Raw genomic sequence first — 13882 nt, forward strand, 5'->3', positions numbered from 1 at the left:
TCCTCTCAATAGATGCAGAAAAAGCATTTGACAAAGTACAGCATCCTTTCTTGATCAAAACTCTTCACAGTGTAGGGATAGAGGGAATGTACCTCAATATCATAAAAGCCATCTATGAAAAACCCACATCAAATATCATTCTCAATGGGGAAAAACTAAGAGCTTTTCCCTTGAGGTCAGGAACATGGCAGGGATGTCCACTATCACCACTGCTATTCAACATAGTACTAGAAGTACTAGCCTTAGCAATCAGACAACAAAAAGAAATAAAAGGCATCCAAATCGGCAAAGAAGAAGTCAAACTCTCACTCTTTGCAGATGATATGACACTTTATGTGGAAAACCCAAAAGACTCCACCCCGAATATACAGGGATTCAGTAAAGTGGCAGGATATAAAATCAATGCACAGAAATCAGTTGCATTTCTATACACCAACAACAAGACAGAAGAAAGAGAAATTAAGGAGTCGATCCCATTTACAATTGTACCCAAAACCATAAGATCTCTAGGAATAACTCTAACCAGAGACAAGAAACCGTACTCAGAAAACTATAGAATACTCATGAAAGAAACTGAGGAAGACACAAAGAAATGGAAAAATGTTCCATGCTCATGGATTGGAAGAACAAATATTGTTAAAATATCTATGCTACCTAGAGCAATCTACACATTCAATGCAATCCCTATCAAAATACCATCAATGTTTTTCAAAGAACTGGAACAAATAATCCAAAATTTGTATGGAACCAGAAAAGACCCTGAATAGCCAAAGGAATGTTGAAAAAGGAAACCAAAGCTGGTGGCATCACAATTCCGGACTTCTAGCTCTCTTATAAAGATGTCATCGTCAAGACAGTATGGTACTGTCACAAAAACAGACACAGAGATCAACGGAACAGAACAGAGAACTCAGAAATGGACCCTCAACTTTATGGCCAACTAATCTTTGACAAAGCAGGAAAGAATATCCAATGGAGAAAAGACAGTCTCTTCAACAAATGGTGCTGAGAAAATTGGACAGCCACATGCAGAAGAATGAAACTGGACCATTTCCTTACACCACACACAAAAATAGACTCAAAATGGATGAAAGACCTAAATGTGACAGGAATCCATCAAAATCCTTGAGGAGAACACAGGCAGCAACCTCTTCAACCTCAGCCATAGCAACTTCTTCCTAGACACATCGCCAAAGGCAAGGGAAGCAAGGGCAAAAATGAACTATTGGGACTTCATCAAAATAAACAACTTTTGCACAGCAAAGAAAATAGTCAACAAAACCAAAAGACAACTGACAGAATGGGAGAAGATATTTGCAAATGACATATCAGATAAAGGGCTAGTATCCAGAATCTATAAAGAACTTCTCAAACTTAACGCCCAAAGAACAAATAATCCAATCAAGAAATGGGCCAAAGACTTCATGAATAGACATTTCTGCAAAGAAGACATACAAATGGCCAATAGACACATGAAAAAGTGCTCAACATTACTTGGCATCAGGGAAATCCAAATCAAAACCTCAATGAGATACCACCTCACACCCATCAGAATGGCTAACATTAACAAGTCAGGAAATGACAGATGTTGGCGAGGATGCGGAGAAAGGGGAACCCGCCTACACTGTTGGTGGGAATGCAAGCTGGTGCAGCCACTCTGGAAAACAGTATAGAGCTTCCTCAAAAAGTTGAAAATAGAGCTACCCTACGACCCAGCAATTTACCCCAAATATAAATATGTAGTGAACCGAAGGAGCACCTGCACCCCAATGTTTATAGCAGCCATGTCCACAATAGCCAAACTATGGAAAGAGCCCAGATGTCCATTGACAGATGAATGGATAAAGAAGATGTAGTATATATATACAATGGAATATTACTCTGCCATCAAAAAATGAAATCTTGCCATTTGCAACAATGTGGATGGAACTAGGGGGTATTGTGCTAAGCAAAATAAGTCAATCAGAGAAAGACAATTATCATATGGTTTCACTGATATATGGAATTTAAGAAACAAGACACAGGGTCATAGGGGAAGAGAGGAAAAAATGAAACAAGACAAAATCAGAGAGGGAGACAAACCATAAGAGACTCTTAATCTTGGGAAACAAATAGAGGGTTGCTGGAAGGGAGGGGGGTGAATGGACGGGGTAACTGGGTGATGGACATTGGGAGGGTATGTGTTGTAATGAGCACTGGGTATTATGTAAGACTAATGAAGCACAGACCTGTACCCCTGAAACAAATAATACATTATATGTTAATTAATTGAATTTAAATTTTAAAAACACAAGAAAAAAGGGGAAAAAAACCCAAAAACCTCTGAGCAGCCCTAAAAACATGGCACTCAAATTTGAAGAGCTAAATGTTAATATTTATTTAAAAAAAAAAACAACTCTGAACTGTGGTTCTCAAACTTTGGATTCTCAGGACCCCTTTATAGACTCAAAAATTATTGAGAATCCTAAAAGGCTTTTTTTTTATGGGGGTTCTATCTACCACTACTAATTGTATTAGAAATTACGACTGAGAACATTTAAAAATTATTTGCTTACTAATCCATTCAAATAACAATAAATCCCTTGTGTCAATATAAATAACAATTTTAATATGAAATTACCACATTTTCCAAAGGAAAAAATTAGTGAAAAGAGTAGCACTGTTTACATTTTTGTAAATATCTGCAATGCTGACTTCATAGAAGATAGCAGAATTCTCACATCTGCTTCATACATTGGTCAGACATAAAAGCAATGAATGACACACAGTTTCTAGAAAACTCCACGGGAAGCACTTGTGAAAAAAATGAGAGTGGCAAGGTCATAACATCTTCCTATTCCCATGAAAATACCTTGACCTCATAGACCCACCAGACCACACTTTTGAGAAAATATACGTAGAATTCATGAAAAGCAAAACTAAAAGCGGAGTAAAGATGATTTGGGGATATTAAAGAAATTGATTCATCAAGATAAAACAAAGAACTTTACTTTTTATTTTTTTAAAGAAAGCTCAAGAAAAAAATAATGTACTGTGATAAACTTCTATACAGTTGTACTAATTCATTCAGAGTTTACCAATACAAAATTTGTCATGATTTGACTAGTAGCTATTTTGGAAGACAAAATACAGACCCTTAAGATGACTTAAGGTTATCTCTGCTTAGGTTAGCGGTTCTCAAAAGTGTGACCCTTGGCCCAGGGCACTGGGGAGATTCAGAATCTTGTTAGAAATGCGCACTCTTGGGCCCCATGGCACACCTACTGAATCAGAAACCCTGAGGCGGGCCCCAGAAATCTGCATTTTCACAGCTGAGGCTGATGAATGCTCAAATTTGAGGAGCACTAGTTTAGATAATCCTGATTTCTTTCTGGAGGAAAGATTACAGAGATAATTTTTTAAACATAAGAGAACAATATTTTCCTGAGAATCATTAAAAAATAATAGAACTATTTACTTGCAAACAATACTTGTACTAATTATGGATTCCTGAAAAAAAGTCCTCTAAGGACATCCTCAAGGGAACACAATCAGCTCAAGTTATAAGAGTTTTAAAATAAAAATACATTTTCCTAGCTCAGATTAGCCTTCTTTCTAAGTAGTCAGAATTAAAAAGGTTATACTATAAATATTTTAAGACAGGCCTACAAAACTGAAATAGATATGCTCTGGCTTGTGAAAAGGATCACTTCCAGGTTGTCTGCCAAGAAAGCCATTTGCACTGCAGAGAATACATATTACAGCCTCTCCAAACCTATTGATATGAGGCTCTCATGCTGTTTTTAACAGATGTTAACTGGACTTATTGTGGTGATCATTTTGCAACATATACAAATATGAAATCATGCTACACACCTGAAACTATGTTATATGTCAATTACATCTCAATCACAAAGTTTATAACGTCACAAAATGAATATGTGATATAACATAGGTTTGTTTGACCGTGTAAACCAAATATGAAATTGCATTATTTAGTTTCATTGTTAGGCAGATGTGGCATGAAAACATTGAGATCCCCACCTAAAAGATCCTTTCTTAAGTGGTGCTTCAGATGATCAATCAGAGGTACCCAGAAAATTCCCACGTTAATTTTCACCTCTACCAAAATAGTCACAAGAAGCCAGAAATGGCCCTTCTTTAATCTGAGTACCCAAGAACCGGAGAAACTTCTCCAAACCTGTGGTACATTTTCCATTCTCTTTCTTTTCGTTAATAATTCTTTCTGCCAACAAATGTGAGTGTGGTCTCTAAATGTGCATCAGCAGACTATTAGCAACTCATGAAATTCTGCGTTCAAGATTCCGAATTTGTGCCGATACCTTTGTGATATCCGCCGTTACCGCTTCCCCGGCATGCTCCGTTAACCAAGGCGTCTCAAACTGAGAGGGGACATCATTTTGCTCCTGGCTCCTCGCCACCTGCTGCCGAAGCCTTTCGTTTTCCTGTTTGACTTCCGTGACCTGCTGCTGGAGTTGGGTGTTCTCTGCCTTTTCGGTATCAGATAGGAGCTGCAAATGACTAACTTCAATGATCAGCTTCTTGAGTGTCAATTTCAGTTTCTGTCTTTCTTCCAGGTTTTTCTTCTTGTGCTTCTGAAATTCCTCACGTAAAGACAGGAACTCTTGCTTTTGGGCCTTTTTCTCCCTTTTCAGCAAATCCAGAGTGGAGGTGGTGGTCTTTTCCAGCTCCCCCTTGAGTTGCTGCAGCTTCTCCACCTCTTTTTCTTTCTCGCTTAGGGTTCTGTCCATCTCTAGGCACTGACTGACAGTTTTAGCTTTCTGTTGCATTTCAGTCATGTACCTTTCCTGTAGGTGAACGTAATTGCCCTTGATCTTCTTGAGCTCCAGCTGTAAGGTTTCCTTTTCATTCCTAGCTTCCTGAAGATGCTTTTGGGTATGAGTTAAGACCTCGTGCAAATTCTGCAGCGTCTTGTCAGTGTCACTCTTCTCTAGCATCACTCTGTATTTGTCTTCAATTAATTCTTCCATCTTGGCCTTCAGCTTATTTATGATGTCCATGAACACCTGCTGTTTGGTAGTCTGCTTCTGTAGTTCTTCAATCTTCTTCTCTAAATACTTGTTGCTATTCTGCAGGTCTTGGATCCGAGTCTGCTGCTGTTTGTTAGTGTGCTGTAATTTCTGTAAGACTTCATTTAAAGCCATGTCCTCTTCCAGAGGCTGTGAGCTTTCCAAGCTCTGCTTCGGGTCGGGCATCTTGCTGTCCTCCGGCGATGCTCCACCACTCCAAGAAATGCCTGCAGGAGACCAAGGTGAGGCCGTCCCTGGCCTGTCCACGTCCCGCATGGCGACCTCCTTATGGTGACAGACTGGCATCTCAGGAACATCCCCAAAGCTCTGTATCCCTTTTGAAGACACTGCGATCTGTAAATTAGAGTACATAAGTGTGAAAAAGAGTATAAAGATGGTGAGTTTTGAAATCATATACAGCTGGCCTTAAATCCTAGATCTCTAGTTTGCTTTCCTCAGCTATAAAAGAGCAATGATAATGTCTGCTTCCAATAATAATACTTACTTGACAAACATACTTAAGTAGTAACTGCTAAATGTATATATGGCACCCAATAGCACAGCAGAGCAGTAGATATATGATAGAGGTATGGATCACATTTACTTTTTCAGAAGAAAAACTCAGCTTTGATACTCTCACCAACTTTCTATGATACGAAATTTTCTGAACACACGTGAGGTACTTTCTTTGACTTCAAATGAATTAAAACAAATTTATCAATTACCCTAGAGTCTGTGAGGCCTCTTTTGAATGAAGACTTCTTTTATTGCTCATTAAATCATTATCTCATGGCTATGACTTCTGTGAATGTAAGAATGTCAGATGAACATGCCTTGTGATTGATTTTCTCCCACAATACAGGTTTTGGGGGCTTTTTAAAAGGATAATAAGTTGTAGTAAGAAAATGCTCAAATGAATATGATATTTAAAACCCTGTAAAAGGGGGTGCCTGGGTGGCTCAGTCGGTTAAGCATCTGCCTTCGGCTCGGGTCATGATCCCAGGGTCCTGGGATCGAGTCCTGCATCAGGCTCCCTGCTCAGCAGGGAGTCTGCTTCTCCCTCTCCCTCTGCTGCTCCCCTTGCTTATGCTCTCTCTCTCTCCCTCTCTCTGTCAAATAAATAAATAAATAAATAAAATCTTAAAAAATAGAAAACCCCATAAAAGACATCTGCAGGGGTGGGCTGTATAACTTTCTAGAATTTAGAGATACTAGACCCCTATATTTTAACAGTTTACCATTGTTCTGGGATAAAGACAACTATCCCTACCGAGGCCTACAAGATTCCAATGTCTGGTCTTGATGCCTGACCCATGCTACCTGTCCATCCTCATCTACTACCTGCCACCTTTGATCCAAAAACATTGGGCTCCCGCCAGGTCCTAGTGGGTGCCATGCTCCCTGAAGCCACAGGGTTCTTGCACATGTTACTTCTGCATGGAATGCTAATCCCACCCACAGTTAACTTAATTAACTCCTAACTCATCCTTCAGAGCTCAGCTCAATTACCACTACTTCAGGAACAGTAAGATTCCTGTCATTTTATTCACAACAATTATCATACTTGCAGTTTATAGCTTATATGTAGTATTACACAACATACATTTTACATGCACTTCATATAACTCTTCATAGCACTTACCATAGTTGCAAGTTTACATTTACTTGTGTGATTATTTAATGTGAATTTCCTCTACTAAGGTGTTATTTTATGAGGACAAAACCTGCATTTTTTTAAACCATTATATAACCAACACATAGTACAAGGTCTAGCACATAATAGATTCCTGAAAGTATTCATTGGCTGAATAAATGACTAAATGCAGTGGAAATAGGAAGGAGCAATCTTGAGAAACACTAATTAAACAAGTTTTTTAAATGTCATTTTGCAGAATCAACATAGGGAAATAAAGTTCTTTTACATACTGCTTCCAAATAAATGAACAAAAAAACTGCTCATTTTGTAAATGAAACATAATAGTCATAGATTTTTTTCATCAGACTTACAATAAAAAAGTACTATTTGTGCTATTCCTGGATTATTATCTATTTGCCCATACCAATTCTTAAAATTGTTACTTTATAAAAATTTTCAGAGAGTACATAGGATTTATACTATTGGCATCTTCAGTGTTCTTAGGATACTACATGTGTGCCCAGAAAGAATAAGTCAAAAGACAAATTAATATTTTCACTTTGGTAGAAAAATTAATATTTTGTGCTTGTCAATAGAAATCCCTCGATAGAAAAATTTTAAGATTTTCTTGTCAAATGACCTAATGTCTCTCTCCTTCTTCTTCTTCTCAACCTTTTCCTTACTGTAAACTGAGTTCCAGCCAATTTGATTCACCAAACGTAATTCATTATATTCAAGGCACTAGGTAGATGCTAAGATACATAAAAGGATGAGCAAGACAGAGCCCTGATCCTCAAAGAAATTATCATTCGGGAGAGCTAATCTTCACATGTGGACTTGATTTTATTAGAAAGAATTTGTTTCTAAATTGATTAAGCTCTCAGAAGGCATTTTCCCCAGAGAAGCAATGTCCTTCGTGCTGATTAGATTATCTAGCAGTACTTGGAAATGTCTCAGATTTTATATATATAAAACATATAAATATATATATATATATATATATAAGTATATATAAATATATATTTTTTGGAAAGCACATATAACACTCTACAAATTATACTGACCATCAAAAATCTTACCTCCTCTGTTTTATCATTGGCTCTCAGATCAAAGAGGTTAAAGCTATTCTCTTTGTAAAATGGTTTTTCAACATCTCTGTGTACCTTTTCCTTATACAAGAAGCTTTGAGGTTGACTAGGTTTGAGCGCAGACTCCACAGAAGCACTTTTAGGCAGTGACATTTCCATGAATGTCAGTGTCTCTCCACCGCTGTGCACTAGAGGTGGGCTTCTAGAAGGCTGTGTGACACACTCGTGAGCAAGCTGGTCTTCATTTGCGGAGGTGCCAGTTCCCACTGGATCTTCTTCCTTAAATGAATCTTCCTTCATATTGGTGTCTTTTGCACAATTATACACATGACTTTGCATTTCTGGTTTCTCCATGTAAGGTAAGCTTTCTGTCAGATTTTGAAATGTTATCATTTCATTATTAAATGCTTCTCTCAGATGAAATTTGCAAATGGGTTCAAATTGCCTGAAGGGGGAGATGCTGGTGTCAACTGGCTGAGTTAGTAAGTTCTGTGAATCATTTCCAATGCTGACATCTCATTAGAAAGAGAAAGATGGAAATAAGAATTAGCTGACCATAAACTTATATGTTAACAGTTATATTTACATTTATGAAACTGCTGGAGTCTATTTAAATTATATTAATTACAACATTTTTTATTGAGTGGATTTCAGCATGACTCTGTGCTAGCAAACAAAACAGAACCACTTTTACGGGGCGCTTGGGTGGCTCAGTCGTTAAGCGTCTGCCTTTGGCTCAGGTCATGATCCCAGGGTCCTGGGATCGAGCCCCGCATCGGGCTCCCTGCTCTGCCAGAAGCCTGCTTCTCCCTCTCCCACTCCCCCTGCTTGTGTTCCCTCTTGCTGTGTCTCTCTCTATCAAATAAATAAATAAAATCTTTAAAAAAAAAAAAAACAAAACCCAAAACAGAACCACTTTTACACAGGGGCCGGAAGTTCTCACATGACTGCTACAAAAAAGCTTGTTATAGTCATTCTGGTCAAATACCATTGCAACCAATCCTAAGTAAGATATCTTCAAAATTCTTTTGTCATACTGTAATTTTAAAATGTTTTCAATATGTTTCCAAAGACTACAAAAGCACAATAGAATAATAATAAACACGTAGAAACTTGTTTCATCTCACAATCTCATGAGCTAGGCATTGTTATCATCCCTGTTGTACAGATAAGGAAACTGAGACATAAGAGATATTAAGTCGTTTACTTGCCTAAGGTCACAGAGTGGGTACGCAGTGCAGCTGCAGTTCTGGAATACTGTTTCTTTTCTTTTTATTTTCTTAAATTTAAATTCAAGTTAGTTAACATATAGTGTAGTATTAGTTTCAGGGATAGATGTAGTGATTCATCACTTACACACAACACCCAGTGCTCATCCCAACAAGTACCCTCCTTAATACCCATCACCCATTTAGCCCATCCCCCCCACCTCCCCTCCAGCAACCCTCAGTTTGTTCCCCTAACTATAGAGTCTCTTATGGTTTGCCTCCCTCTCTGTTTTTATCTTATTTTTCTTTCCCTTCTCCTATGTTCATCTGTTTTGTTTCTTCAATTCTACATATGAGTGAAATCATATATTTGTCTTTCTCTGACTAACTTAATTCACTTAGCATAATATGCTCTAGCTCCATCCACATTGTTGCAAATGGCAAGATTTCATTCTTTTTGATGGCAGAGTAATATTCCAGTGTATATATACACATCTTCTTTATCCATTCATCTGTCGATGGACATCTAGGCTCTTTTCATAATTTTGCTATTGTGGACATTGCTGCTATAAACATTGGGGTGCCTATGCCCCTTCGAATCAGTACTTTTGTATCCTTTGGATAAATACCTAGAAGTGCAATTGCTGAGTCATAGGGTAGTTCTATTTTTAACTTTTTGAGGAACCTCCATACAGTTTTCCAGAGTGGCTGCACCAGCTTGCATTCCCATCAACAGTGCAAGAGGGTTTCCCTTTCTCTGCATCCTCGCCAACACCTGTTGTTTCCTGTGTTGTTGATTTTAGCCACCTAGAATACTATTTCTAAATGCTATGCTATACTGTTTCTCAACATGACAAATGATCCAGGCCTAAAACGTTTTTAAAAATCAGAAGCAAGTAAGGTAAAGTGGAAAGAAAGAAAGTGTTACAAAATTAATGATGCGTCCCTTCTATCTCAATTCCCTCCTTTCCCCCTTCCCAGAGATAACTACTGATGAACTGAAGCTGGTATGTATTCATTCTTCCCATCCATATTTTCCTACTTTTACTACTCATTCATGTCCCTTAAATAATATATATCAACTTCCCAGAATTTCTCATTTTGTGACATCTTACTGTCTCAGTAATTACACACAGCACCAAAAGACCAAAAGAAATACCTAAGAGTTCCATTTATTAAATAGTTAGGTTCAAATAAAGTATTTGCCCTAACTTAGTAGATGTTCAAAAATATACATAAACTGAAAGAAAAACATAATGTTTTATATCATTCTTATACAACCAAACTTACTATTTGGATGCACTATTGGGTACCACATGTTTCAAATCTTGGAATCAGATAGGATGACATCAACCCTCACTTTCTACTCCACATTGCTTTTCATACAATACTTGCTTTTTATCATAGCAACCTCCAAAAACCCAGCTTTGCAAATAATATTTTATAGAAAGGGTTATAGTATGGTTTTACATTGAAATAGTGAACTATCTCAAGTTACTGGTTTGTGGGGTCCAAAAGACGTCAAGTATCACTGTTTCCTAAATATTTCAAAAGATCCTGCAGCACCCTGGGTGAACTGTGGAAATATAGTATTATTTTCCGTGTTTTAAACTTTTATGTAATTAGAATCAAATTATATTTGTAACCTATATATCACATATAAAAATATAAATGTATATCCACATGAAAGCCTTTATTTCACTTAAAATTTTGCTTTTCAGATTTAGCCATGTAAATACATGTAGATCTAGTTAATTTTACTGAAGGATTATACTTTCTTTCCTTTTTGTTAGATATTTGTTTCTAATTTTGCTATTAAAAACAATTCTTCAGTGAACATCCTTATACATGTTTCAATGTACACTAAGAATTTTTGTTTAGGTTCTGGGTATATACCTCAAAGTGGAATTGCTGGATTATAGAAAATATGTATTTTCAACTTCACTAGACATTGCAAAATTACTCTCCAAAGTGGTTGTACCAGTTTATACTTCCACCAATAGCAAAAAAGTTTCTTTGCTCTGCTACATCCTTCCAGGCAAGTTAAACTAATACGTATGAAATGGAATTTTGTGGTCTTTTTAATAATCTTGCAGGTTTCTGTGATCTGCCTATTAGATACTGTTATGGCCTGCATTGTATCTCCTCAAAATTCTTGTGTTGAAGGCTTACCCCCCAGTACCTTAGGATGTAACTATATTGGGAGATGGGGCCTTTAAAGAGGTAATTAAGGTTAAATGAAGTCATAAAACTGGGGCCCTAATCCAATATAACTGGTGTTCTTATAGGAAGAAAAGACACCAGGGAGGCACAGGGAAAAGGCCATGTAAAAACACAAGAAAACGGCTATCTGGGAGGTCTCAGGATAAACCAACTCTTCTGACACCTTGTTCTTGGACTTCCAGCTTCTAGAACTGTCAGAAAATACATTTCCATTGTTGAAGTCACCTGGTCTGCAGTGTTTTGTTATGGGAGCTCTAGCAAGCTAATACATATTCTTTGCCTGTTTTTCTATCGAGTTATATATGTCTCTTTCTTATTGGAGTTTTAACCTTGGATACTACTGTTGTCAATGTACATATTGCATGTATCTTAGTCTGAGTCTTGTTTTTTTTTTTCTGGATTATAATTTGGTCATATAGAAATTTTTAAAAATTTTAGTGGAGTCAAATGTGTTGCTTATGGTTTGTACTTCTCAAGCTATTCTCTGAGCCTCATGTTTCTCATCTGTAAAATAGAGACAAAACAACCCTTATTTAAAAAGAAAAAAAAAGCCCTATTTCATAGGATTGTTTGTAGATTAAATGTGATCATGCATATAAAGTGTATATTAGCACCTGGCTATTACTATTATTGCTGTTATCATAGGACACACACACAAAAATCTTAGTTTCTCTGCATATTGCCAACAAAGAGATACTCACCACCTAACCAATCATCTAGTGTGCCATAAATTTCTTCGCAATGTGTGAATTTAGACTCATCTTCCCTTTCAGCATTCTTTATTTCATTCTGTATTAATAATAAAAAAGGCATTAATATTAATACTTCAAATAAATATCATAAGCCTCTTCTGAACATGTATATGCATTGCTATGTAACTTTTTGTTGCATGGGTAGAATGTACTCTGGTACCCTTTCCTACTGTATATCTGAACTCCTTTTTAGTAAAACCATGCTAATGGAGTTACGATATTAAATGACATTAAACAAGTATCTTGCTATTTTAATATTTTGGTTTTTTGGTAAGTCAAATCATGTTACTGTAAATGTAGGGATGTATGATAATGTATATATCTCTGATCACCCTTTGAAGTTTGCTAAATCTGGTCTAAACAACTACGAGGATAGTTGTTATTCAGGTCTTGACAGTGAAGATCCAGGGTTCCAGTAATGAGGTGAAATATGATTGCAATAGATAGAAATCTAAAAAATTCATGTAGGGCTTATTCTCAAAGTTACCTTAATGTTATCTAGGATAAAAGGTTTTGTGAATTAAATTAATAGTATAAGTAAGATATTAAAGAAAGTATTTTGAAAGTTTGAGGAAAGCATTGGTTTAATCATGGATAGTGTATCAAGTATGTGAGACTTAGAGGATGCTCTAAAAAAATTTGTATCTCTTACTAAAGTCATCTGGTTACAAACCTCTATTCAATCATGCTTCTTCTTACATTGTTGTACTTATTGAATGTACCTCAAGTATGAGAAAAACTGAGTTATATTTTACAACAATTTGTTTTTTTAGACTCCTTGATAATTTAGACCATTCCTGCTAATGAGATTTTAAAAGTATCAAGAATAATATACTTAAAAAATAAAATAGCATTATTCACATGTATTGATGTTATATTTACACAAACTTCTTGGAACTCCACTATTTGTCAAATACAGAGCTCACTTCTAACTCTAGCTTTCTATGATAATAGTGTTTTTAACTAAAATATGCCTTTTGTTCCTTTAGTCTATAAATTCTTTATAAAGAACAAAATACTCAGTGAATTCCAAGAAAGAGAACCTCTTTACATAATTTAAGAATTCGTTCTTTATAATTTGATACATAAGATGTTAGACCCTGATTAACACTATAACAAAATTTTCTTTTAAATTGAAAATATGATAAAAATTATCATTATATAAAAGAATCTTTAACATTATTTTTTAAAAAAGAAAGTAAAAACACTCAAAAGCCCATTACCCAGGGAGAAGCTATATGATCATCTTTCTACATCAACAAATATACAGTTCATCCTTGAACAACATGAGTTGTTCTTGAACTGCCCAAGTCCACTTACACATAGATTTTTCTGATAAATACAGTATAATACTGTAAATATATTTTATCCTAATGATTTTCTTTTTTAAAAAATTTAATTTGTTTAGGGGCACCTGGGTGGCTCAGATGGTTAAGCATCTCAGGGTCTTGGGATGGAGCCCTGCATTGGCCTCCCTGCTCAGCCGGGAGTCTGCTTCTCTCTCCCCAACCCTGCTCTCTCTCTCACTCTCTCTCTCAAATAAACAAAATCTTTTTAAAAATTAATTGTTTATTTGACAGAAAGCGGGGGGTAGAGAGAGAGAGATAGCGCAGGGGATAGGGGCAGAGTGAGAGGGAGAGAAAGTCTTAAGCTGACTCCATGCTCAGGGCTGAGCCTGAGGCGGGCTCACAACCCTGAGATCAGGACCTGAGCTGAAACTGGGTCAGATGCTTAACTAACTGTGCCACCCAGGCACCCCCACTCCTCATGATTTTCTTAATCACATTTCTTTCCTCTAGCTTACTTCATTATAAGAATACAGTATATAATAAATATAACACACAAAACGTGTTAATTGACCATTCATGTTATTGTTTTTTGTTTGTTTGTTTTTTTGTTTTTTATTTTTTTTTAAAAGATTTTATTTATTTATTTGAGAGAGAGA

The 13882-nt window shown here is 36.4% G+C and overlaps 1 protein-coding gene across 1 annotated transcript in view; it reads right to left on the bottom strand.

Annotated features, from left to right (window-relative positions):
- Window positions 1-13882, bottom strand: part of CAGE1 (cancer antigen 1) — a gene marked incomplete at its 3' end in the record, with an annotated part of 49059 nt that overhangs the window by 31516 nt on the left and 3661 nt on the right. The window contains exons 3-5 of the mRNA XM_032424734.1: window positions 11887-11974; window positions 7830-8269; window positions 4323-5384 (exon numbers count right to left, since the gene is read on the bottom strand). Of these exons, the coding sequence (XP_032280625.1) occupies window positions 4323-5384; window positions 7830-8269; window positions 11887-11974 (1590 nt within the window). The remainder of the gene's footprint in view (window positions 1-4322; window positions 5385-7829; window positions 8270-11886; window positions 11975-13882) is intronic.

The sequence above is a fragment of the Phoca vitulina genome, unplaced genomic scaffold, assembly GCF_004348235.1.
Source record: "Phoca vitulina isolate PV1807 unplaced genomic scaffold, GSC_HSeal_1.0 scaffold31, whole genome shotgun sequence".
In the NCBI taxonomy this organism is placed as follows: Eukaryota; Metazoa; Chordata; class Mammalia; order Carnivora; family Phocidae; genus Phoca; species Phoca vitulina.